The sequence below is a fragment of the Cladophialophora psammophila genome (genome assembly GCF_000585535.1).
Source record: "Cladophialophora psammophila CBS 110553 chromosome Unknown aczJe-supercont1.19, whole genome shotgun sequence".
Classification (NCBI taxonomy): Eukaryota; Fungi; Ascomycota; class Eurotiomycetes; order Chaetothyriales; family Herpotrichiellaceae; genus Cladophialophora; species Cladophialophora psammophila.
In genome coordinates, this window is record NW_006912940.1 from 513,963 (window position 1) to 539,836 (window position 25,874).

The window sequence follows — 25,874 nt, forward strand, 5'->3', positions numbered from 1 at the left end:
GACGCTATAAAAACGCATACATCCACTGATGCTCAAGTCCATGCTGACCGATAGAGAGGAAGAGTCACAGACAGCCATAAAACTGGCTAACATAACATTTAAATCTCGAATCTTCACGCCTACGCTCCCCGTCCACTTGTTATCGATACGTGGCCATGCGACCCTCGAATCTTGCAGCGATCCTTCCATCCCCCAAAGCATCCACTCTCACGATCTCTCCAGCCCCATACTCACCTGCTTCCTCCGGCGAAGTAGTGATCAGAACTCATGCCGTGGCAATCAACCCGGCCGACTGGGCCATTCAACGACTCGGCATCCTAATTTCAGAGGAAGACGGTTATCCATGTATCCTCGGGTGTGATGTTGCTGGGGAGGTCGTTGAGCTTCCTTCTGCAGGGCAGCCAGACGGACGGATTGCGGGACTCAAGGTCGGCGATCGTGTGATCGGCCAAACAGGGCCACTAAGGTTCAAAGATTCCAAAGACTTGGATCTTGCTGCGGATGACCTCGAACAATGGCGCGGCAAAAAGGTGTATGCCTACTCTTCTTTCCAAACATACGTGGTCCTACTTTCCCCGTTCGTGGCAAAGATTCCTGAGGCTATGACCTACGAAGACGCGGTTGTGTTGCCGCTTGGCATGACGACAGCCTCTAGTTGTCTATTCCCAGAGGTTATGTTGGGATTGGATATGCCCCCTGCCAAAGACAAGCCTGAGAAAAAAAACAAAACTATCATTGTCTGGGGTGCGTCTTCCAGCGTAGGCTCCTGCGGCGTTCAGCTTGCAGCACAGGCGGGTTATGCCGTTGTCGGCATCTGCTCACAGAGGAACCATGAACTCGGCAAATCGTTGGGGGCGGTAAAATGCTTTGATCAAGGTGATCCAAGCGTCGTCGAATCCATGGTCTCTTACCTGAAGAGTGAAGGCCAAGAGGTGATGGGAGCGTACGACGCCATCTCCAAGCCCGCGACGTTGCAACCTCTCTGCGAAATCCTTGACAGATGTGGTGGTCGGAAGTTCATCGCCGCCGTCTTCCCAGGCGCCGAACAGTACGCCACTCACGATGTGTCCATCGTGACAAACCTGTCAACAGTGAGCAAATTTGGCGCCGGTCTTGCGCCAAAGGTATGGGATTGGCTTGAGAGTGCGCTGGAGGACCACCGGATACAATGCATGCCTCCCCCCGAACACATGGGGGAGGGACTCGAGAGTATTCAAGACGCAATGGACAAACTGGCCGGGGGGACAGTGAGCGGGAGGAAACTGGTGGTCACTCTCTAGATGAGATCTATCTCGACACCTGGAGGGGCAAAAAAAGAATAGTACAGAGACGGCACAGCGAGAAGGGGCTGAAAAGGCTACGACATTGTGAAGATTCAGATAGCCCGATTGCAGAGAAGAGGGAAGGGCCAGCGAACATACCCTTCATCGACACCTGCTGATTGAAGATTCATTCTAATTGTCGTCTCCCTAGTGTGTTCAAGTGAGTTCTGTGTGCGAATCTGTAGCGATTCTGGATCCGACTTCTCATTTGATATGTACACGGAATATACTTTTGCGAAATACTATAGGCGAAACCGAGTACATAGCTACATAGCAGGCTAGTAGAGCTTTGCATTCCGGGAAACTTTCCCTGAGCGGGGCAGTATTCTTGACTCCTTTTTATATATCAGATTTACTTGTGAAGGGAAGCGTTGCTCCTGACATAGCCATCAATGACGACCAATAGGGCGATGGCCGTCAATACTCTCCTTATATAGGGGTATGATTTAATGTCCAGAGAATGTGCGACACAGCTATTCAAGGTACCGATGTACAAGTGAAATCTGCATTAGTAAAGGAGTGTATGTTCAAGTAAATGTAGTGGTCAATGCGGACTAGCACCACGATAGTCTTCTCTGATGCTCAAAATCCACGCCTTCATCGCGTCGTCCTAGAAAGCTCCAGCTCTTTTGCGTCGCTACATTCAATGCTCGGGTCGGGCAACTTCGACCAAAGAATATGCCGGCTCAAAGTACCATCACTCACATATACCGAATCCTAGTTTAACAACTTAGTATTCCAATTGACCGTGTAGTCATCCTCGAGGTCGCCTAGTTCGAACGGGCAGATCATGATAGAACCCAGATCAGCAGCCACACCGAAAGGCTTGACGTTAGACCCTGTGATGACTTTGTCAACGCCATTATTTCTGATGGTTTCGTCGGTCCACTCCGGGTATCGTCTCCTCAATGCGTCGGTGTTTTTGACCATGTACAGAAAGTGAGAGCGAAGGTGTTCATGCATGAATCCCAGGGCATGGCCGAACTCGTGGACAACGTGGAGGTTTAATGCCGTCTTTGGTCTTCTTGGTGGGTTCCACGACGTCAGGATTCATTGATGCTCGCTCTGTGTTTTCTGCTTCAGCCTGGGCATCTCGTTCATGCTAATGACCAGATGAATACACTCATCGTTCACCGGTAGGACCAGTTGCCGCCACGTTTGAAGCGGATGCGGATCTGGGCAATATTGACTTTATCTTCGTCTTCAGCTTGTTTGAACTGTACGTTCGCCCCGCGATTCTGCCCCTTGTTCTTTGCAGAGTACTTCGGCCATTCATCAGCATATTCTATGACCTTTTTCTCAGTCTCGGTTTTCCGCCGAGGAAACTGACATTTAAGACAATAGGGCCAACTAGGTTGGCTGGCTTGCTCCACATGAGTTTGACGTCCTCAATTACAAGATGCGCAATGTTGGCCGCCGAAATATTCCCATGTTTAGGTTATGGTTTAGTTGTTGAGCAAGTTTGGCATATTGGAGTAAGGCAGCTATACAAACCGAGCATTGAGGGGAGTTCACTGGAGTTGGCGCATCGTGTCTTCGGAGCACTGCGTCGGAAACAAGGCCAACAGCTCTTGTAGTAGCAGAAGCAGGGTCCTCGTCACGCATGATGGTGTCAGTAGTGTCTTTGGCAGTCAAGGTAGTTGTGATATCTCATAGTCACTCGTACTCTTTGTTTCCATCGGCGGCTTTTATCCCATCGGCCTATCAAAATCTTTATCATTGGACACATTGCAGTAATGTTCAGCCTTCCACCGGTAACCCTTCCCGGGAGCCTCCAATTCTCTGAGACGATAAACTCTGCCATCTCTAAAGGTGTCCGGTGGCACCACCGGAGGGCTGTTGAGCAGGTCCTGGCAAGTTATTTCCCCTGCCATGATGATGATTCCACCACAGTTTATGTCATCTTTTGCTTTGACGGAAGATGGTATACCAGTCCAGAGTATCCGAGATTGGCGTGTAGGATTGTCGGCTCAGAACATCGATCCTCTGCTCTAGCCAGTTCATGTCGAAGGCCTCAATGACTCTCTTCAAGGAAGGGTCACCAGTGAGGAGGGAGTCCTCGAGGTCCTGATAGTATCCCCTCATCCTCTCAGCAATCCCATCGAATACCGTGGTTCGGGTCGAGGAGGCGATCGTCAAATCGAAGGTGGAAGCGAAATGCTGATTGACTTGACCGTGGATTTAAAATTGCCAGTGCCATATGCACATATCTCATCCGCGGAGGGCAATATATAGTGATACAAGGCGACGTCACACGGGATGGAACAGTGATTGCTTTCATCAATCGGGAACACGTGAGACCGTTGGCCGCAGTAATATCGGGAATGTGAGCGACCGGGTCGAAAACCCTGTCTGATGGCGCCCGCCACGCCACTAGTGCTTTACTACTACAGAGAACGAGGATCTCCGTGAGGCTATGCTCGTAAGGCCTGTCTTCGCGAATAAGCATTTCTGCTTCATATTCCATTAGACTGTGCACTTACCAAGCAACTGCAACCGATGATCTTGCCCTATTCTAGCACCCTGAAGCGAAGGATACCGATTCGTATCGGATTGTAATCTCGAGGCAATTCCAATGTCGTCTATCGAATGTCGGCTTCAGAGATTTCTCCTTCTCTGGAACGTTTGTGGCGGATCTTTGCTGATCTCCACCCAGTTTTGAATATCTGCGCGTTTTTCGGTCGATAAACGGCCAAAATCTTGCAAGTATGTACTTGAAATGCTTGCATAGCTCTTCCAGTCGCTATCAGAGCATGTACTCTCAATGGCCCGCAACATATTCAGGTCAGGGATGGACTCAGTCTCTTGTCTGATGAGCTGATCTCTTCGTATGACCGTCCTAGTGGACGTCGTGATGTGTCCGAGACCATCAAGTAGGTCCTTGAGCTTCTGGACTAAGGCGGAAAACTTTTTAGAATCTCGAATAGCCCATTTAGCCTTGGCCCTTAGCCCTGCTTTTCTAGAGTATTCTGTAAACCGTGCTTGAAATTGCACCAATGGCGAGCTTTCGAACGAGTAAGAGCAGGCTGTACTTCCTTCGACGACCATATTCAAGGAGCCTTGCGTTCCTGGTGTCTTTTCAAGACCATAAATCGATTTTAGCGAGTCAGCCTCGTGGAATAGACTCTGGAGATTCTCAAGGATTCGTTTAACGAGTTCTCGTGTCTCCGGCTTGTCAAGAAGCGGCTCTCTATCTTCATCCGGTCTGAGGATGCCCACAGCTTCGCCCCAGATCATCAGCCGCCGCTTCTCAATGCTGAGTCGAGTAAGCAGCAGCTCACAGTCGGAGCCAAGATTTTTTCCCACCTCGATGAGATCAAAGCACTGTACGCAGAGGGAAAATAGACTGGCCAAGGCGACGGCGCCGACTGTGAGGCTGATAGGCTCGACTGGAACCATGACGCTGAGACGATTGACCGTGTCGACTCGTGACAAAGCGAACAGGAGCGTCAGCCTGACAGCCTACTGGCAAGTATCAGGCCACCAAAGGCACAATGGAGTGGACACTTTGATGGCCCTCAAGGGGGCGGACTGTCTATGATAAGAACATAGGACGCCAACAGTTGTAGAGCGGTCTTGTTGATGTTGTTATGCACGGTGAGAAGCTGAAAGCAGAAGTTAGGCGGCTAGAAAACACTGAACTCCCTCTGTTTTTAGGCTTGGGTACGCCGCACGTGGGCTGGGGCCTAGGGGGGGAGGCCCCATCACGTGCGGCGCCTTGCCAAGAGGCCAGAGTCCTCCCGTCTTGTCATTAGGCTCAAACCGAATCCCTCGTAGACGACCATGTCAAGCTACCATGGTCAAAGAGGGATGTTGGGTGATGAAAAGGGATGCGGAGTTGAGCAGACGGGCCCACCAGCCCAACTGAGCAGCCTGAGCATGAGCAGATCAAGTTCCGCCTGAGCCGAAGTTGACCCAGCTCGCCAGGTCACAAAATACCAGGCTTGACCAGGTAAAGCGACGAGACCGCCATCTAAAACGGATGCTAAGGCCAGGTGCAGAGTCAACGTCGAAAACCATTCCTTATTGTTAGTTCATTCGTATGCTGTCTCTCAAAGCTAAGCAGAGCAAGAGTGCGACTCCAAAGCGACATTCTTAGCCATGGGGTATCTCTATGCACAATGAAACTTCCAGCCAATACCTGTATCATGAAGTTGACGCCATCACAGTAAACTTATGTCTGGTTAAAACTCCATATGCTCGTAATCATACCAGCTCGCTTATGGTTGAGCCCAATTCCCCGTTGTCCAATAGATGCAGGAAAAGATCAACTCTCGTGTCTTTGTTCTTAGTTTCTGAACGGCTTCACATGCCTTTTTGCCTTCCACCTGACAATCCCCCAACTTTATCACGCCGGAATGGTTGAATCCTTCAAGTCTCGAACAGAAGTAACGTCTGGCCGAACAAGTTCTCATGGTCTAGTCCAACAGCCTCAGGCGTACCGTCAAGGTTCACCATGTTCACGGAAGCCTTCGTTGTAAGGCCATACAAGCTGACATTGGATGAACATTGAATGTCAACCATGTTCTCTTGACATGACTCCGTGTCCAAGCATGTTTGGAGGTAATTGTCAAAGAAGCTGTAAAGGCCAGCACCGTACATGTGAATATCACTTGAGTCAACGATTCGCAAACCCCAAGATTTCTTGCACGAGTCAGTGGTACATTCGGCAAATGTGGGATCCGAGAAAGCCGAGTTGGGTGGAAACCCTCCCTCCAAGGCGTTGGGAGTAGCCTGCATATACGGAGTCTCTGTCTGGATTGCGCCCATGAAGATATCCCGAGCATTGGAGAACTGATAGTTGTAGAGCTGATTGTGCTCTGACGATGTTCCGTACAGCCAGACAGGACCTTGACTCTCAACAAGCAGTCCACGGCCGTTGTAAATGTCGGTCTGATTGTGTGTAGTGATGTCCAGCTCATGGTCAGCAACCCAAAACCAGCAGTTTTCCAAATAGGCAGATGCTTCTTGAGTGACATGCATCAACAAGAAGGAACCCGCACATTGGGGCTTGAATTCGAAGGAGCCAGTGATGTTAGCTTGGCATGTATCTTGCTGGAGCTGCGTTCCTGCAGTTCCTCCAATCCGGAAGTGGACATCCCACATGCCACAAGAACCTTGGGAAGACTCCGCAACATTCCATTGCACCATGATAGCACCAGGGGCAGGGCCGAGGGTCTCGAACACAAGATCTGACATCTCCACAGCACCGACGCTCCCCTGAGTTCCGACTTGGAAAACAGGCTTGGGATTGTTAATATCTGAGAATGCCGTGCCTTGTGCCATGATGAGAGGCCAGATCTCTCCGGTGATCCGGATGTTTGAAGGGACCATGACAGTATCAGTGATGACATAGGCCCCGTGGTCGAAGTAAACAACTTGGTCTGGGGTGGCTTTGTTGAAGATGTTTTGGATTGCCGCAGTATCATCAGTAACGCCGTCGCCTTTGGCGCCCGCTGACTTGACGCTGACGAAGGACGAAACCGGGACGTCCTCGTACTGTGGCTTGGAGCGCTCAAAGACGTTATTACCATCCATAAGAGATGCGGCCATACTTGGAGCAGTTAACGGTTGTTGAACGCGTGCTGATTGCAGAGCTACTGGCGTTGGGGAGCATACACCAGGGGGTGCTGATGAAGGTATCGTAACCCGGGACGCAGTAGCATTAGTCGATACAGTCGAGGACGTGCTACCATTGGACGGAGGAATTGGTGAAGCTGAAGCCCCGCCAATAGATGTCGGAGACGCAGTGACATACACGGTTGTGGTTGTAAACCATACACCACTAGGAGGTGTTGGGGGTGGTATGGCTGATATGGTGAGCGTGGTTGTGGTCGTCGAGTAATATGAGATCGAAGGCAGTTGCGGGGGAAAAGCGCCACCTTGTGGTTCTCTCTTGACCTTCTGAGATCCACTTGTTGATCCTCCAGCAGGACGATAGGTGTCGCCTTGGCCCCAGGAGCCCACGATCATGCCGCCTGCCAGGATCGGAGTAGTACCATCTGCACCGACAACGGCGGTCCGGACGCCTGTAAAGTCGACGTTCTGCAAGGCTAAAGTCCCTCCAGTAGCAGGCTGGCTTGTCTGGTTGTACGAGGTTTTGATGCCAATCGGAGTATTAGTCATGGCGCTGTCAAGAAGGATAACCGAGCCCACGGTCTGGTTGACTCCGTTGTTCAGGTTGGACATGTCGATGCCGATGTCACATTCGTTGATTTTCACCGACTTCAGCGTCCACAGCCAGTTCCAGTTCATGAAAATGGCAGTGTTGCAGCCGTTGAATGTCATGTTGCGAGTGGTAAATTGTTGGTTGCCCAAGAAGGCACCGTAATTACCGCCGTTGAATATAAGGTCTGACATGAAGCCTCCAGAGCCATTATCCATGAAAATCCCCTGCTGTTTGTTCGTAGGACTCTTGGGGCGCATATTGAAAACAATGTTCTGGAGACTGGTGGCCTGCGCAACCTGCCAGTGGATACCAGCACCTTGGTCTTCTGGCATCTGGGAGATGTCGACGACGAAGTTGCGGATTTGTCGATAGAAATTATTTTGATTTGTATACCACTGAGCACCATTGCCGCCGGGAATGTATGGATCTGTATCGAGTACAGCCAAGCCTTGGAAGCTGGGCAAGGCAAGAATAGTAGGAACGTTGACGGCATCGCCGACGAATTGGGTGTAGTAAAGCTGAATGACAGGGGATGAGACAGCATATTTGCCCGGAGGGAAATAGACAATTGCAGGAACGGTCGTAGAGCTGTCGCAGCCTTGTCCGCATCGAGATCCATCGGTGATGGCATTGTTGATGGCAGCAGTATCATCAGTCACACCGTCACCGACAGCACCATAGTCTTTGACATTGCGGAAGATCTTGTAGCCAGAGTTCGAGCTGTAGGCCACAGTCCCTTGTCGCTGAATTTGAGAGAGCCAATACGAGGAGGATGCCTGTCGGGGTTCGACCGGGATCATGGGTCTGGGCACGGCGCTGGCGAGCCAGGGTAAGAGGAGGAGAAGGAAAGGGAACAACATTGGTGATGTCGATGTTGGTGTCGGCCTTTGTTGTGTGAAAAGATGAGAAAAGACGGTTGCAAGGAGCCGAAGGTAATTTTTATAGTCTTTGAGGCGACCAGCACCAAACAAACGAGACCGAGGCAGTGATCAAAGGCAGCGATCACCAGCGTCGGTGCCTTTTCGATCGCGTGTCGACAGTGGTGACACAGGTGTAGGAACCTGGAAGATGTGGAGGTGGTCTTGTGGACTGCGCACGCGGAAACTGATGGTGGAATTGAAGAGGCAGGCACGAGTCCAGCCGTGCAAGTGACCAAAGGATCTCGCACAGTTGTGAATAGAAGTGAGAGGACAATCGCAACCGCTTTCACAAAAGTAAACAGACAATTGGTGATCAGGAAGGTCCGGTCGCGATAACGAGCGAAGCCGTCAGTAGAGGCAATTGTTCCGAGTTCTGTCTTTCCCTCTTTCTCTGCTCCTTTCTCTTTTCCAAATGAATGACAAAGGTGTCTTCGGACACGAGAACCGGCCTGAAAGGAAGAAAGAAAAAGAATAAAGACACCCAAAGAGAATCGAGGGAGCGAAGGACCAAAGAAACGAATGCCAAGGGACAACGAGCGAGGTGCAGTGAGAAGGAGAGGCTGCGCGGGTGTGGTGTTGATGATATGCGCTGGCAGGCGTTTGTTCGCACACCCAGCGCAGACAACTCGCACGCTCACGCAAATTCACACACCGACGAAGCCGGAGCACAAGCAGACGGCAGTCTCACAGAGAAGACCAGTTTTCTTTTCAATCTCGTCCGAGCTTTGCAGTCAGTTCAGCAGCGTCGACCAGTTGTACGTACTCTTTACACAGCGTCAGCCAGCCAGCTGCGGTGGGTGCGTCGCTTGCCTTTGTCTCAATTTCGCACCACACTGTCCCTGACCCATCTCGGTGTGGACTCCTGCTGTCCTTTTTATCTCCCTTATGCATGCTTGAACAGAGAAGTGTTAAACAGGAAGCCAGTGTCTCCAATCTTTCACTGCCGACATTACCTGCTGGACCAGCTGTCCCGGTGAAGCTAGAGCCCTTCGCGCCGCTCCATTGAGAAGCAGCCGCGTGGGTGGGGAGTCAGGAACGAACAACCTCGAGCCATCCCTTACACCTGATTCGTTGGGTGTGCCAGTCCTGAAAGCTCCTTAATCCGTATACAGCTTCCTCTCCACTCGTCGAGTTATGAGCTGGGAAAGGTGGCGAATCGGAAGAAAGCTGTCAAGGAAGAAGGAGCAAGCAGGAGGAGGATGACACGAAGCGAAGGTTCCAAAGCAGCCAAGTTGGCAAATTGCATATCATCCGATTGGCGAAATGGGACGCCAGGGGTTTGAAACACTCCGAAACATGCTACGTTTGACAAGGAATCAATTCGGGTGACGGGGGTGGCGTTTTCGAGGCTTGACCTCGTGGCTGGCCACTTCGCCGAAGATGCTGCAGATCAGCCAGGTTGGACGTTCACCTAACTACTGGGTACCCGGTACCTCGTATCAGAGCACTGACAAGTCATATCCTCCATCAACATTCATATCCGCTGTCACTCCAGCTCATCCTCCACTTGACCTGTTTACTTCCATCTCGTGTTCAATCACCTGAGCCAATCGAATCACGCCTTCCTCGAGGACATCCAAGTCTTCCCACGCATAGCACAAACGGATATCCTGCTCAAAGCCTGTCGCCTTGTTTGGTTCGTCTCCATCCACCTTGAACATGGGTCCCGCAATTACAGTCAAATTTGCTTCTTCCGATGCCCGTTTGTAGATGCGTGTCGAGTTCAAAGATCCGGGCAAGGTCAACCAGATGAAGTACCCTCCCGCAACATCCTTGTTCGCTTGAGGCATGGTCAGGCCTAATGGCAAGAGGTGCTGCTCAACTGCTCGCATCATTAGATGATATCGGTTGGCATAAGCTGGCTGCAATTCCTGCAGGATGTGGTTTTGCAAAACCCCTGTGGCCAGCATCTGGTAAATGAAGGAAGCAACCAGGTGAGAAGGCGCACCTCCAGACCGACTTGACCCTGTTTGCGAAAGACCATACACGAGCGCTGGAGTACCTTCGGCCCATCCTGTTCGACAACCGGGTGCAACTATTTTGCTGAAACTTCCGTTACTCACTGCATGCCCAAATTCATCAATCACCCCGCCATCGAGTTGCAGATCAATGTCCACTATCCGTGGCAGGACAGCTGTGTTCATCCTGCGAGACCCGACCTTGGGATCGGAAGGCCACTGAAGCATGTCATAGACGTCGTCCGTCACGATGAGAGCATCGTATTGCCGAGCCAGGCGAACCAAATCCCGCCGATGACCCAAACTCATAATTCGACCTGAAGGATTGGCAAAGGTCGGGACCGCATAGATAATATGTTTATATATCTTTCTCCATGGTTTCGGTGATTTAATTCGAGGTGAGGTGTTGTTGTCGGCACGTGCCCGCTTCTCACTTTCTCGAAGACCTCGATCCAGGTAGTCGAGGTCGATACCTTCAGCATCCTCTGGCACAGCTCTTAACTTGTTGTCGAAACCAGAATCGTTAAAGATTCTGCAGGCCAGATAATATGTCGGGGCCACCATCCACACATTTCGAGTATAAATCGGGTCCGTGAACGTCTGCAAAATACACGCTAGGTTCTGGCTGGCACCGCCACTGACACATATCCTCTCGCTCGAGACTGTCTCGCTCGGTCTGTAAAAATTATTGAGCCATTTCGCAATTTCCTCTCTCAGAGGCTGATAGCCTTCGTCTGGACCATAAAACAACACATCCGAATTGGACGGATTGGATAGTATATGCGCGGAAGCCTGATCCAGCTGACGGGGGGGCAGGAGACTGGGATGTGGCCAGCCCTTGAGCAGATCAATATGCCTGTTCTTGGGCACCTTGCGAGAATCCATTCGGGAACTCGCCCTGAGGGTCATATTGGACACTATCGACACGGCATGTGCCCGAAAATCAGGGATTGGCGGTGACGGCCGCTCTGGGCGATTCCTCCAAATGGATTTCTGGCCTCAATCTGATAATATCCGCAGTTAATATATGTTCCGAGATGGGTATACATACATGGTCCCTGAACACGCCTTTGACGGTCAGCAGGAAGGGATCAGGGTTTTCCCTCGCTGCTTGAGGCCTGCGACCCAGTCATCATGGTTTTCCCCCCCCCCCCCTCTTCTTCTTGTCTTTATTGGCATGGAGGAGGGTCGCTACGCTGGAGTTTAGCGGCAGTTTAAGCATCGCGTGCAGTGGATGGTCCCTTGATCTAGGCGACAACGGGCAAGAGCTGCCACCTAAAAACTGGGGATGTCGACGTCAATGGCAGAGACTGAAAAATGCGGGTGACGCAGGCACAAAGTGTTTGATCAGCGAAGACAAGACGGGCGCAGTTGTTGAATTCCAACCTCAACACGGCGCGCAGGCATCTTCCAAGAGACAACCTCATCCTTGTCCCTCCTTGCGCCCAGTCTCCATCTATCAGCTCATTCTCACTGCCACTAGCATCACCACCCTCCTCATTACTTGTGATTATTATTTGCCTCACCCATCCACGGCCACTCCACCCTACAGTAGATACACGCGGCACACCCCAGCCGAATGTCATCCCCTGCAAAACCCTTTTCCGGGGCGGTTGAACATGCATGACCTGCTGCTTTTCCTTTTCAACTCTCTGGCCCTCCTAGATCCTCGAATATCCTTCCCACTCCCCCCCTTGAACATGGTGTCACGACAGCACACTGAGCCGTATTTAGCAACATCGAGAGCTAAGCCATCTTTCACGGGCGCAAGTGAACTGGGGCCATGACGACCACTCGCTAAAAGAGCTGAATTACGCTACAATCGTTCGCTAGATTGGAAGGGAAGAGAATATATTCAATCTCTTGAGGAATCTGCTTGTTGCTTAAGCGCCCAATACACCACAATGGCAAAACGACTATCATCCTTATTTTCTCTCTCGCGCGACGCCGCCGACAAGACCGGTGCTGCGCCGCCTGCGACTGCGACTTCTCCTCACATACCGCCTCAGTCGTCTAGCCACTCGATATCCCATAAACTGCACAAGCATCGCATTACCTCCTCCTCCGAGATCGATCTCAACGACGGCTTGTCTCCACTTGCTCCCCCTCCTCTTCTCTCCGAGTCTGGGGCAGTGCGCCCCCCAAGCAGTCATCTTAGCGGACCCGACAGCATGCCTGGAAGTAGAAATAGCAGTCCGCATAGTCTTGCGCGGAGCAGGGAGACCAGTAGGAGCCGGCCTCAGACCCCCAACTTGCTAATCCCACCTGGTGCGACCGGCTCCCCAGGCCACCCTGCGACGCCTCCTTCGGCAAAAATCGCAAAGAAGAAGAGCTGGCTCCATGGCAAATCAGACAGACATAAATTTGATGACGGGCAAGGGGCGTCCATGGCGTGGATTGCGGGATTGCGGGAACATGTGGCGTACGACCTGGCGCCGCTATTGAAGGGCGAGAGGGTGCTTGAGCTTTGGAATGATCGTGGTGATACAGTGATATATCTTTATCCCCCATCTTCAGGGAAAGGCCCCTGTTTTCGTGTTGACTCTGCTCTCTTAGCCGACTCGAGGTCACTCGTCAACCTTCGCATGCAGTCTCCGACCTCCCCAATCGATAGGAACAGCGACGTCCCTCAAATGCAGACCGCCTTCTCGATGACCATGAGTCCAAGACAGGTACGCCCTCCCTCTCAGGAGAGCTCAATCTACCGCCCAATGAACTTTTCAGTACCCAACATTATCACCTCACTCGACCAGGAGAAGCATGTCTATCTGCCTCTAGCATTCGAAGCAGATGTATCTCAGCCGGGATCAGAGCCGCACGGAGATGATCTCGAACTTGTGGTCCTGTATCGCAATTTCTTTGCCTTCCTCACTGGCGGCGCATTGATCGCAACTCCCAGACAAGTGACCTTGTTTTCCATCTTCATGGGAATAAGCAGTATTCTCAAGAGGTTTTCCTTCAGCAATGCCGACGGGTCTACATGGGGGGATGTTCCTTATAACAGCTTCTCGCGATACTGTGACGAGCTCCGACTGGCGGATGTGAGGTCCAGTCGTGAAAAGACCATCGAGGCTATAGTCCTCGGGGAACATCTCAAATCATGGCCGTTATACAATGAAGGATTCTGCCACGCGGTCGGCCGTCTGGCGGATATCAAGTCAATAAAAAGTCCCAAATACGAAAAAATGTCGCCGGTCACAATCAACCGCCTTGAGCGAGCCCAAATTGACATTGAGCAAAGACTCTTGACAGTCAAGAGTAAACTCGAAGACTTTGACTTTCCCTCCATGTTTGCTGGAATTGCCAACTCGCAGACATCAACAGAAGCCAAGCTGATCCGGTTTAAGGAGTGGAAGACCGCTTTTCTTGACTTCAGACGGTTCACCATGGCCTACCTACGCCGGAGATACGGTGCTTGGCCCCCCAAAGCATCCTCGAAGAAGAACAATTTCGAAGAAAGTGGGTTGAACCGGATATTACTTCAGGAGCTGTACAAAGACTTTACAGATTTGTACGACATCCTGGTAGACCGCTCAGCAATCACAACCCGAACTGCGGATATGGCACCAATGGCCGATGATGCCGAAACCAATGATCAAAATGAAACTATACAACACGCACTCCGAAGAGTTGAGAGTGAATATGACCGAGCGACTCCGCCCGTTATTCCCCCCATCCCATTCGATACACCGTTAATTCCCCAATTTTCGAACAGTTTCAACCGCCGCCATGTGGTCATATCCGACAAATCGGCAGCGCAGAGCAAGAGGCTCAAAGAGAACGAGATCAATGAAGTGCTTTTGGGAGCCTACAACCGTGAATCGATCGTTGCGAGCACCTTTATCCAAGACTTTTTCAGTTATGAACGCCAGCTTGGCCGAGCGAAAACCCTTGATCAGGTCGTAGATGCCCGATGTGGGCAATGGCTCTTCATGTATGCAGTCCTCCAGGCTCTTCCAATGACCGTGGTGGACGCCAGGGATCTCAGGCATACAGAAGGCGTTGAGTATTTCCTGTGCGTCGCGCCAAGAGGAGGGAGGCCGTGGATGAAGGAAGATCAATCCACATCTCGAGCGTGGTACAATGTAGCCAGTGGCGGTGGTTATATCAGTCTTCCAGCTGACCTGATCGACCACAGTGTTGAAGGGATCTATCGACGAAGTCATTGCTGGACAGCAGCCACAAGATGGTTGGAACAATCACCTCAAGAAGGGATGGTGGACACATTCCATCGAGTGGATGGCAATGGCCTTCAGCAGCGGCCGGTCAGCGCCGCTTCTCCATATGCGAGTCCTGCACAATCGCCTTATGTCAGTCCAATCCACTCACCACTGCTGCGGCCGACATCTCCTTCGGGCTCCGGGGAATTCCGCAACATCAGTCGAGACCGAAGTTCGGTCAATTTAGGCCTGGAAGTGATGGATACGCCGCCTTCTTATCGCAGCAATTCGCGCCCACCTTCTACACTTAATCCGAACATCACCTTTGATGCAATTCTGGGTCCTGCTGACGAACCGGCAAAGGGCAAAGGGAAGAAAGGGAAGAAGTGAGACATATTACGATGAACACGATTTTGCATAGGGGGACATGGTGCGAAACGTATCGCCGGTGGTGGGTTTAATACTACTTTGGCTACTGAGGAAGCAGCATGAAACCAGCAAGCGTTTTGTGCTTTGCTGGCTATTTTGATTTTACTCTCGGGGGGACACTTCTCTTGTTCTGTACTGCATCCTGCATGTAATGCTTCATATGACAACATCCGGACGTTTCGATGACGTCAATCACGACTTGGATGCGGAGATGGCTTTGTCTGGATGTCTGAATACTACATGCCCTCGTCGTTCACGCATTTCATATAAACCACACCTAAGTATCAACTGCATCAAAGGCCTGCCGAATTCCGCGCAGCAGTTATTGTGTTCGAGCACTTGTTAGGTACAGCCGCAAAAGCACGCTCAGCCTCTGGCGCAACCCCATTTCGTGTAGATCCAAATTCCAGTTGGACGATACTCCCAATGAATCCCGACGAAGATGGCTCGGTCGGGAAGCCAGTCAACCGAGAGACAGATCCAGGCAAACTTGTCCAAAGGTAAGAATACTGGCAAAAGGAATGAGCACGGTTCCCTTGAATGGATCTTCGACCCCCAGAAGAGATGCAAAGGTGGACGGAGCTGACCATTTCGACGAGCAGCTTCCTCACGCCCTCCCAATCCAATCCCAAGTCCGAAGATAAACCACAGCTGGTGGCTTATGACCGCAACCATGGGCCTATACAACACCTCGACGCATCAACTCATCGCCTCACAATAAAATCCGATTCTTCGCTGTCATCCGCCCCCAACTCCAAATATATCCTTCCCCAACCCCTCAGCACTGTCCTTACGCTCTCTGACCTGTCCACTAAATTTGACCGGGTCAGTATCACCTGTGCGCTGCAATGTGCGGGTAACAGACGGCATGAGATGCAGGAGCGGCTGGGCGAGGTGAGTGGATTGGATTGGGGAGATGGAGCGGCTATGAACGCCGAGTGGACGGGGGTGAGAGTGAGGGACGTGTTGGTCCACGCTGGTCTGAGACCTCTCACACCGCGCCAGACCGACGGCGACAATGAGGATATGGAGCATGATGAAGAATTCGAGTCTCAGTACGAGGGACTACATGTCCAGTTCGCGTGTACCACGCAACCCACCCAGGACGACGACTACTACGGCTCCTCGGTGCCGCTGTTTCTCGCGCTCGATCCGGAGCGGGAATGTCTCCTGGCGACACACATGAACGGTGAAGCCCTGCCCGCGCGGCACGGCTTCCCAGTGCGCGCCATCATCCCCGGCGTCATCGGTGCGCGGAGCGTCAAATGGCTCGACTCCATCGTGGTCGCCGGCGAGGAGAGCACCAACCACTACCAGCGACGCGACTACAAGATTCTCCCGACTGAGGCGGATAACAGCACAGAGAAAGCGAACGAGGGAGGAAGGGACGAGTTGTGGGATCATGTCCCAGCCATGATTGACAACCCGATCAATTCCGTCGTGGCTGTGCCGGGGCGAGACCGTGACGTGGTTTCAAGGGATGGAAACGGATGCGTGCATGTCAAGGGATACGCTATCCCCAAGGGAAAAGATGGGCCCGTGGTCAAAGTCGAGATCAGCCTCGACAAGGGCCACACGTGGTATGAGGCGAGCATCTCGGACGGTGGAGACGAATACTATAACACCCGCCACCCGGGCAATAGCAACGACACGGGAAAAGACAAGGCCGGGAGGGCGAAGTTCGCCTGGGCTCTATGGGATGTCCATATTCCTTGTGAGCCGGGCGACGATGTGAGCATTTGGAGCAAAGCGACAGATCGAGGCGGGAACACCATGTCGGTAGAGCAGGCGGAGGGAAGTTGGAATCTTAGAGGCGTGGGGTTTAATGCTGTCGAAGGACGTAGGGGGATTAAGATTGTATGAATATCAACTGGAGAGCAGATGATGAGATGGAGATGGCTGGTATATGACATTCTCTCATTCTTTCTCTCTATACAGGGGGGGTTGTGGTTTTGTGTGCATTGAGGTGTTCCCCCTCCCAAACAAGCCTTGCGCCTTCCACTTTCTTCCAGACTGCGCGGAGAACCTCAGTCCCATGTATTTATAGCTTCGCCCCTCCTCTATAAGTATTCCTCTTGGGATCCCAAAACTGCACATCGGTGTCCGTCCTCCAGCCTGGCTGGAACATCTGCGGTCCTAGGATTTTCTTCTGCACTTTCCCTGTGCCGCCCTTGGGCAGCTCGCCCTGCACGACGCGCAGCAGAGTCGGTAGTTTATACGGCGTCAGGTCAGCCCTGAGGTCTGCTCGAAGGCGATCGATCGTCAGCAACTGGCGCTCATTATTGATGTTGCTGTCACCGTTGTGGTCGCTGTTGTTGGAGTCTTTTCCAGAATCAGACGTCGACTTGACGGCGACCACGGCAGCGACGCGCTGTCCAAACTCCTCATCCTCGACGCCTAGCACCGCCACCTCGCTCACATACGGCAGCTTCAGACACGCTCTCTCCACGTCGATGGCAGAGATCTTGTACCCTCCCGACTTGATGATGTCGACCGAGGCGCGGCCAACGACGAAATAGTACTGTCCCTCGCGGCGAAGGATGTCGCCCGTCTTGAAGAAGCCGTCAGCGTCGTGCGCTTTCCGGGTGGCTTCGGTGTCGAAAAGGTATTTGGAGAACATGTACGGTGAGCGGACGAGAAGTTCACCCTCGTCGCCCTCGGACAGTTTCAGTTCCACGCCGGGCACGGGGAGCCCGACACAGCCCTTGGGGAGGTCTCCCGCGTTCGCTGGCACTTTCAGGCAGCCAGGGAATTCGGTAGCGCCGTACCGGGTGAGTATGGGCCGGTTTCTGCGCAACGCCGTCCAAAACTCTTGCACGGGGTCTTGTAACGCGCTCGAGCCGCACATGATGTCACGGAAAGCGTTTCCTGCGTCGTCGTACCGTTGCCGGTCTGCAGGTGGCAGGTGGGCGATGTGCTTCTCATAGTGCCATTTCAACCGCAAAAGGATGGTTGGCACAGCAGAAAATACAGTCAAGCCTCCGGCCAGCCATCGCTTCCATACCCAGTCGGGGTCAAATGAGCCGCGCTTAAACTCGATGCAGGCGCCGGCAACTAGGAAGACAAAGAAGGACGTTTGGAGCCCAGTGGTGTGGTGGACTGGGAGAACGTGCAGAAGCACATCGGTGTGACAGACGTCGTAGCCTTCACCGATAGCTAGAGCAGTTTCGTGCGTGTACGAGCGGCGCATAACGGCGCCCTTGGGCCGACCTGTGGTGCCAGATGTGAATATCACCACTCCTGGGGCGTTGTCGTCCAAGTGACGATTTGAAGAGAGGACCATGTCAAATGCAGAGAACGTCGAAGATTTTGGGAGGGTGGGCAAGATCGTGAGCATCGGGATGTCGATGCCAGTGGCGAGGCGGATGTTTTGCCGGATGTCTCGCCCATGCTGCATGACCTCTGCACTCACAAGAAGCAGTGCTTGTCTTGATTTTGTGACAAAGTAGGAAGCTTCAGCCACAGGGGCGGAGGTAGCTTATACAATCTTCGAGTTAGAGACTTACTCGCAACATTGCCGCCAGAGTCTGGCGACACAAAAAGAACGTTAATTGATCACCGCAACTTACCAATGGGAACCACGGCAGCACCAATACCAAGCACCGCCAGCACGGCAACGGTGAACTCATATCCCCCAGCAGCTAAAACGCCAATGTAAACTTCGTCCCCACGGTGAAGGGCCTTGAGCTGCTGGTCGGTCAGGGACCGCTCGATCACGGCTCTGAAGGACAGCGCATCGGAGAGGATTTCGGTATACGTCTTTTCGAGTCCGAGATCGACGTCTCGCACCGCGACACGACCACGCCGCGCGTGGCGCAGAAGCTTGCTGAAGAACGGACTGTTGGGAAAGACATGGGGCCCCGTGTGGGAAGGGAGGAATGACGTGCGATCCAGGTTGTCTTCCATGATCGAGAGGGAATCAATTACCGGAGGTGTCGATTCTTGCAATCCCAACGACCTCCCTCCAATCCAGCCAATTTTTCGATGTTCACCGGAGACGGTTCTTGGTGCTCAGGAGGCTCATGGTCCGTTCATTCGAGTATCTGGATCATCTCATTGAAAGGGCTCTGCCACGGCTATTGAGAGTGGAGGCGGAGTTTGGCCGGTTTCCCCCATACCAAACGCGTCAGAATTCGGCTAACGGCACTTACATTGGGGGATATTGTACGGGAATCATAATCAATGGGGCGGGCACATGTGTCTGTGGGACTGATAAAATCAAATATGTTTTCGGTTTTACCATGAAGGCCAAGGTGTATGTGCCCCGATTTGGTGCCTGATGTTAAGAAAGTTCTGGCGAAGAAACCAGAAATTGGAGGTTTTTTTGGCCTTGCCCTCCCACAAGGCTGGATTAGCCTCGTAGCCTCGTCCTCTCACGGTCGTGTAGCCTTGCAACCTTACGCATCATCAGCTCCAGAGACTACAGTGGTAGAGATGTACATGAGTCACCGGGCACGAAGGGCGCTACAACCTGCACGCCTGATTGGTGTTTGTCGACCATGATCTATTAGCCACAGAAGGGACCTCTCAAATCGCAGACTTCCTGTTGAGCAGCAGGTTCATCTGCATCGGCCTCTGTCTTGCAATGAAGTTGCGAGATATCTCGTCTACTCATAAGTATCTCAACTTGCCGCATCTCTGTATGCATCCAGTCAGCTCTTTTGAGGACAAATAACGCATTTCACAGGGGCAGGAGATATTTACCCAATGCTTGGTTGAGTTTGTCTGGAGAACTAGTCCACTTCGACTTTCGTCACCGTAGCCTCCTCAGGTTCAGGCGCAGGTTCAGGCGCAGGTTCAGGCGCAGGTTCAGGCGCAGGTTCAGGCGCAGGAGCAGGCGCAGGCTCAGTCTCGTCCTGCTCGGGTTTCGGTATCCCCCACTCGTCATAGATCCCCTGAATCCAGACATTGATCGGAACCTTTTCTCCACCGACTCGTCTCCCGTCAACCAGTTCTCCCCCCACAACCACCTTCCCTTTGCCTACCTCCATGTAATTGTCGTAAGACCAGCTCGGGACGTGCAGCCAGTCGTGGCTGGCGTCGCAAATATACCGATTCAGCGTACCCTTCTTGAGCTTCTCCAAACAGCCAGCGTCTAATTCGACGTCCGGGCAGATTTTGCACATATACATGTCATCAGCGTAGGACCACTTACGGCCGCAACTGCCGTCGCAACTGAAGAGACAGTCTCCTCCGCCAGTGATTTCTTCTCCAGCTGACTCCTCACCCAGATTCTGGGGGGTGAGCAGTGACCAAGCGCTCAATGAATTGAGGTCGTCGCCGGCATGCATCAATACCTCCGCCATGGCGATATACCCCTGCCAGTCGTTGTCCGGGTCATCATCAGATAAGAGAAGCAGAGCATCCCTCATGTCGTTCTTGAGAACCAGTCTCGCTTGCTGTTTCTGTCCCGACTGCGCATAGTAGCTGCCAAGGAACGTTCGCACTTTGTCCTCCATCCCATAGTGGTCGTAGAACCAGGCAGAACGGACCCGTTGGATGAGTTCTTCGATGTTGGAGATATGAAAGGTGGAGTCCTTTCCCTCGTGGTGCGCCGCTAAGGCCTGTGAAAAATGGTGGGCAGAGACGAATCGGGCGGCCAGGCTCACAGCGGTGTCGACCCAGGTGCCGTACTTCCCAAACCCCATGCGACAAAGTTCCTCCCAATAACGAAGAGCCTCGTCTGGACGTCTATCTTCGTAGTTGGGGTGGGCGATTGCCACTCCGTAGAAGAATAGAAGATACGCAAGTGAAGATTCGTCCTCCTTCTTCCGAGCAAGTTGAACTGCTTGGAGCATGGTCTCCAGGAGTGTCTTGAAAAGCTTTTCGCGTCGTGTCACGCTGAAGATTGTGTCGAATGAGTCCAAGTCCTCGGAGGAGAAACTCAGCAACAGTTCCCCTAAGCGAGTACCGCCACTCTCCCTGCCATTTTGATCAGCCATGCGGGTCAGCAGCTCCAGAGCCTCTTGGGCTCGTTGACACTGGACGAGTAAGCCTAAAAGCGTCCAACACGTCTCGTAGTCATAAAGATCAAGCTCCACCACCTCTCGGTATGCTGAAATCGCTTCTTCATTGTGGCCAAGTTGAACTTGCCAGCCTCCCAGACGCCGAAGATTGGTAACGATATTGGTTTCGTTTTCCTCCAGTGGCAAACTCTCCAGCTGGGTCATCACAGCCGTCACTTCATTCACAGCAGATTGCAGGCTCCCCTCGGATTCGTATACGAGGGCAAGGCCTTCGCCGCATTTCCAGTGAGCATTCGGCATGTTTTGCGCCTGCTGATATGATTCTTTTGCTGCGCCTGTCATGCTAAAAGCCAGAAACGATTGTCCGAGGCGCTCGTACCAAAGTGAGTTTTTGTGTCCAACCTTGAGCTCCCTTTCAACCCAATCAGCAGCCCGAGATATCTGTTTTGACACCTCTGACTGCTCTTCATCCGACGAGCCAGCGACAGAAGTGCCGTCTTCCTTCTGCGTGCCATTATCAGTGTTGGTATCTTCGTATGTTTCGGCTGAAGCTCTCGCAACACCCGCAACTTGGGTGTTCTCCTAATTTGTCATAAATTCTCGGCTGCAACTGGAAAGGTAGGGAAGAGGAATCATACCGAGTCGAGGTAAGACAGCATCCAATGTACCATTCCCTCAATGTTGTCCCATTTCCTGTCACAGAGCCAACGCCTACCAACCATGAGAGTAATGTCCTTCAGAGCTACAACCCCTGGGTTCGCCCTCAGTACAGCTTGCTCCACCCATTGTCTGTACCTGTATAACAAACCATCCGCTGTCGCGCTATCACGCAGCCACGCGGGCAAAGTGGTCCCTAAAAAGTCTGCACGCAGCCATTCTACTTCGAGGTTCTCACCAAGAATCCAGTGTTTTTCAATGAATTCGGTATCAAACAAGAGACTCACTAAAGCCTGGCCAATCTCTTTTCTCTCTGTCATGTCGATATCGTCTTCATCTACATGCCCGCGCAATTTCTGCAGATGCTGAGGAAGGTATTTAAGGACGTACGAGATGAGACATTCCGTTCTCGAGTCAGGATCAGCCATGAGTAATTTCATGCATCGCCTTACCATCGTGAGCTGACCGTCTGCGCGGTTCGCACTTATTCTTGGTTTCACCAGGGCCTCGGCCACCGGGACGAGAGCATCAAATGGCAAGCTCTTGCCAAAGTTGGCCTTCTCGCTCAAGTCCCACAAGAATCGTCGGACCGTGTCCACATCTACCCGGTTGATTGTGATGGTCATCGAGATCAAAGGTTTGGCATCATCCACAGCATCCTTGCTGGAACGGACACGCGGGACCGGAGTCAGGAGTTTCTCAATTTCAGAGTCGACGACGACGTCCCCATCCGAGTCGACTCTGAGAACTTTCCGGTATACACCGTCGAGTTTGTCTTCGATTGTTTTGGCTGGTGTTCGACCATAAAAAAGTACCAACACCCCCTTCAGATGATGTGGCTTGAACCATGCTACGCCGTAGATAACCCAGGCCAGCAGTTCGTTCAGCTGAGTGATTTCGTGCGGCTCCAATGCAGCGTTGAGACTGTCGAGGGTTCTCCGTGCGACAAGCGGTTCAGTTTGCTTCGCATCATGATCGAGGTATGCTCGGATTTCGTCATGAGATTTGTCTGCCGAGATCGCTCCTTTGACTTCATCAAGAAGGCGCCGAAGGGTATCATAGCTCCCATTTGAAAGCTCCGGGACTCTGTCCTTTACGTAGTTCAAAAGCTCGACGGTCTCCTCTTCTTTCCCCTGAAGTAGATTGTTGTGTTTCATGTTGTATTCAACATAGGCTACGATATCTGGCCAGTTGTTCCGCTCCATGTCAATGCGGGGAATCCTGCGTCCCATACTGTCGATCTTGCTTCGGTATTTGTCCACAAACTTGGAGTCGCAAGAAGCCATGATCCGCAACCTCGGGGAGTTGACATCGAGAAGAATGTGGAGCAATTCCTGTGCCTTGCTTTCTTCGACATGATCAAGCCCATCGAAGAAGAGGAAATATGTAGCATCCTTCTTAGGGGCGGCGAGTTGTAGAGTCTGCCAAAGGGCCTTGCATGACAGGTCCGTCCAAGTCTCGGCCGCTTGCTTGTCTCCAAGCGTCGCCATTTCTTTGGCATACTGGCTGTTGCGCTTTGCAATCTGGACTGCCATGGACTTGAGTGCTGTTGTTGGAAGTTGCGTATCTTTGACGGAGGTCTCTCTTGACGGCTTTTCGTCAGGTTCTGGGAAGTAGTAGTAAGCAATTGAGACCCTCATAGAGGATTGCATCGATTCTGAGCACTGAGACGCAGCTTGGTTTATCATCGTCGAGACCAAGAACGATTTACCAGACTTCTCGCCGCCGATAAGCAGAAGGAGCGAATCCGGTTTGGAGCCGATTTCAATCCAGGCTTCGTAATCGCGCTCCTTTTGAAGCCAACTGATGCCGGTTCCCCTCACAGTAGCAGCCCTGATATTCTGATACATCTGCTCAGAAGCCTGCACCGTCTCCATCTTTATGGACAGTTTCTTTAACAGGGTGTCGACCTGATCTTGATGAGCTTTCTCCAGTTTCCGCTCGTTCTCTGCCTTGACTAAAGCATCGACCCCGGAGGCAATAAGGACGAGCTTTCGTCCACTCTCCTCAGACGCTTCAATCAACTTGTCATGGACAACCTTCAACTTACTGTCTAGGTCGTGATGGGACTTCAGCACTACTTCCAGAGTGACAGCATCGGAAATCTGCGAGTTTGCTTCAACTAGCTTCTTGAACTTGGAGAGCTCGGCCCCGACGCCGGAGTCGTCCCCGAAGAGGATGAGTTTGGCAGCTATCTTTACCTTGCGTAACTTCGAGGGGCCAAGCACTTTGATCGAAAGAGCACAGATTGTCACGAAGCTGATCATGAGCTTGTGGGTAGTTTGCTTTAACTCCAGGTCCACATCGGCAAAATCCTCTATCCTCTGATAGATCCGAAACGTTTTGAGGAAGGTGAAGATTCTTTGAAAGAGGTCTGCGAGCCCTTCGTACAGCGAGCTTACTTGGGAGGGGATGTCGATGAGAAAGGATACGGCGCTATAACAAAGATTTGCAGGCCCGAATACCTTTGCGAAGGTCAGTGACAGTACCCAAGGAGTGGGCTAGCTACGTACGATGGAGGCGCCTTGTGCGGCGATACCACCCAGGAGTTTGATGCAGTTGAGGACATTCTCGACCAGTTCTTTGGCTCGCGGCTTGTTGCGTTCGTCGTCCGCGGAACCAGACTCATTGTATCGAGTCTCGAGTTCCTGAATCACATCGTTCAGGCTCTTTTTCGGCGACGATCTCAGCGACGTCTTGGTGATCTTGAGGAACCTTTGTTCTGCGTCATCCCACATCTGTTTGAAGGACTGCTCAGAGGGCGTAACGCTCGCCATGGTATACTCGACGGTACGGTCTCAAACGGAAGGTGCTCTCAAAAACGACGCTTCACAGTGACTGGGTGCAGAGCTTGACCAAGCTTTTCGTCTTTCGTCTTTCAAAAGGCTGCATTCAACTGTCACGCGAAGGGACATTCCACTGGGCGTAGCCTGGAACTGCAGTCGCTTAACGCCTCCCTCGGTATGACCTGGCCGAGAACAGTCCAACCAGTTTCATCCAGGGCCAAAGGAGAAGTACCCAGTACGTAAGGGTCCCAGCGCCCTCGCTTGTTCCCTTGTACAGTTTGTGGAATAGCTACATTAGTGTCTCGATGCCTCCGGCAGAAACATACTAGTTAGGAAAGCCAGCGGTTGTCGGCCACGTAATGCAGAGCTGCAGCATGTTTTTGGCTGTCGAGGCGCGGGCGCTCAGCCATCGGTGGCCGGCCTCGTCTGGCTGTGATGGAGGATCAATCAAGGCCGCGGTTGGCTGCAATAATAAAGTTGAGAGGCTAGAGAAGGATCCAGGAGGGAGAGCAAGGAGGGTTTCTTCTTGCAGATGCGGCTCTGTGGCCACCTTCCAATGCGTTACTCAAACTTGACCGAGGGATCCTGCTCCACCACCACATGCTCTGGCCCCATCAGCTACTGCAAGTCCCTGGTCTGGCACTTGAGCTAGGCCTCACCAGCCTGGTGGGCCTAATGAACCCCGGTGCACGAAGACGAAATTGTGCTAGGGATAGTGGGCTCGAGCTGGCTCGAGGTGCCCCGTCTACCTCGTACTCGCCCAACCTGGACCTCATGCATGACCCCAGTCCACACTCTCCGAAGTGCGTGGAGCAATGTTGCAGCGTTCTCGTTTCTAGGGTGCACCTACTGAGGTTCTTTTGCTGGGTACTGTACCTCCTGTACTTGTACTTGGAGAGATGAGGAAGAGGGGAAGGAGAACTAAGTAGGCGGGTCATGCCAAGCCGTGCCCCGGTGCACCTCCCGTGTGACCATACATGTGACAAAGTCTGAGCCGCTGTCCGGTCTGCGTACCCAGTAGACATCAGCCTGATGAGAACTGGCCCCCGAACAAAAGGGAGGCTCGGATTCGAAATCCTGCTTGATACAGTGGAATTAGCGGAAGACACAGTCTATCACGCATTCTCATACCGAGTACATCTGGGGCTGGCCAGAGAAACTGGTTCCTATTGCATGCAACCAGAGAATTCTTAAGATAACACAAATCTTGCCCCAGGAAATTATTTCGTCTTTCAGGAGGGACGCCCGTGTTCCGCTTTGGGTCGATGCGGTTCTGTTTCTATTCCGATCAATCCAAAATTGAATACTGGGTAGGAAATCCCCCTCCGATTCAGACGGCCTGGCCGCTCCGGGTAGAGCCGCAGGCCGGGCACGCACCCGCTTTTGATAGTGATGACAGCCTCTTGATTAATTCGGCGAGACCGTAACTGCGCGACGCGGGCGTCCAGACGTGGCGACAATGATAATAAAACGCGAACAATTGCTAGAAAGAGCAAGATTCTATGAT

General features: G+C 52.3%; 9 protein-coding genes across 9 annotated transcripts; 3 read left to right on the forward strand and 6 right to left on the reverse strand.

Annotated features, from left to right (window-relative positions):
• Positions 1–155: 155 nt before the first annotated feature.
• A1O5_10325 (uncharacterized protein) lies at positions 156–1,280 on the forward strand (the record flags this gene model as incomplete). Its single annotated transcript, XM_007750901.1, has 1 exon — positions 156–1,280. The coding sequence occupies one exon, from the start codon at positions 156–158 to the stop codon at positions 1,278–1,280; it is 1,125 nt and encodes a 374-aa protein (XP_007749091.1).
• A 759-nt stretch (positions 1,281–2,039) lies between these two features.
• Positions 2,040–2,927, reverse strand: A1O5_10326 (uncharacterized protein; the record flags this gene model as incomplete). Its single annotated transcript, XM_007750902.1, has 3 exons — positions 2,040–2,346; positions 2,457–2,584; positions 2,817–2,927. The coding sequence occupies 3 exons, from the start codon at positions 2,925–2,927 to the stop codon at positions 2,040–2,042; spliced, it is 546 nt and encodes a 181-aa protein (XP_007749092.1).
• Positions 2,928–3,920: 993 nt separating this feature from the next.
• A1O5_10327 (uncharacterized protein) lies at positions 3,921–4,721 on the reverse strand (the record flags this gene model as incomplete). The annotated part of the gene is made up of 1 exon (XM_007750903.1): positions 3,921–4,721. One exon carries the CDS (start codon positions 4,719–4,721, stop codon positions 3,921–3,923), a length of 801 nt encoding a protein of 266 aa, XP_007749093.1.
• A 972-nt stretch (positions 4,722–5,693) lies between these two features.
• A1O5_10328 (glucan 1,3-beta-glucosidase) lies at positions 5,694–8,351 on the reverse strand (the record flags this gene model as incomplete). The annotated part of the gene is made up of 1 exon (XM_007750904.1): positions 5,694–8,351. The coding sequence occupies one exon, from the start codon at positions 8,349–8,351 to the stop codon at positions 5,694–5,696; it is 2,658 nt and encodes an 885-aa protein (XP_007749094.1).
• A 1,556-nt stretch (positions 8,352–9,907) lies between these two features.
• A1O5_10329 (uncharacterized protein) lies at positions 9,908–11,278 on the reverse strand (the record flags this gene model as incomplete). Its single annotated transcript, XM_007750905.1, has 1 exon — positions 9,908–11,278. The coding sequence occupies one exon, from the start codon at positions 11,276–11,278 to the stop codon at positions 9,908–9,910; it is 1,371 nt and encodes a 456-aa protein (XP_007749095.1).
• Positions 11,279–12,273: 995 nt separating this feature from the next.
• On the forward strand, positions 12,274–14,919 carry A1O5_10330 (uncharacterized protein; the record flags this gene model as incomplete). The annotated part of the gene is made up of 1 exon (XM_007750906.1): positions 12,274–14,919. The coding sequence occupies one exon, from the start codon at positions 12,274–12,276 to the stop codon at positions 14,917–14,919; it is 2,646 nt and encodes an 881-aa protein (XP_007749096.1).
• A 465-nt stretch (positions 14,920–15,384) lies between these two features.
• Positions 15,385–16,821, forward strand: A1O5_10331 (uncharacterized protein; the record flags this gene model as incomplete). The annotated part of the gene is made up of 2 exons (XM_007750907.1): positions 15,385–15,458; positions 15,561–16,821. 2 exons carry the CDS (start codon positions 15,385–15,387, stop codon positions 16,819–16,821), a joined length of 1,335 nt encoding a protein of 444 aa, XP_007749097.1.
• Positions 16,822–16,999: 178 nt separating this feature from the next.
• A1O5_10332 (uncharacterized protein) lies at positions 17,000–18,864 on the reverse strand (the record flags this gene model as incomplete). Its single annotated transcript, XM_007750908.1, has 2 exons — positions 17,000–18,435; positions 18,528–18,864. 2 exons carry the CDS (start codon positions 18,862–18,864, stop codon positions 17,000–17,002), a joined length of 1,773 nt encoding a protein of 590 aa, XP_007749098.1.
• An 827-nt stretch (positions 18,865–19,691) lies between these two features.
• On the reverse strand, positions 19,692–24,358 carry A1O5_10333 (uncharacterized protein; the record flags this gene model as incomplete). The annotated part of the gene is made up of 3 exons (XM_007750909.1): positions 19,692–21,506; positions 21,563–24,046; positions 24,095–24,358. The coding sequence occupies 3 exons, from the start codon at positions 24,356–24,358 to the stop codon at positions 19,692–19,694; spliced, it is 4,563 nt and encodes a 1,520-aa protein (XP_007749099.1).
• Positions 24,359–25,874: the final 1,516 nt, after the last annotated feature.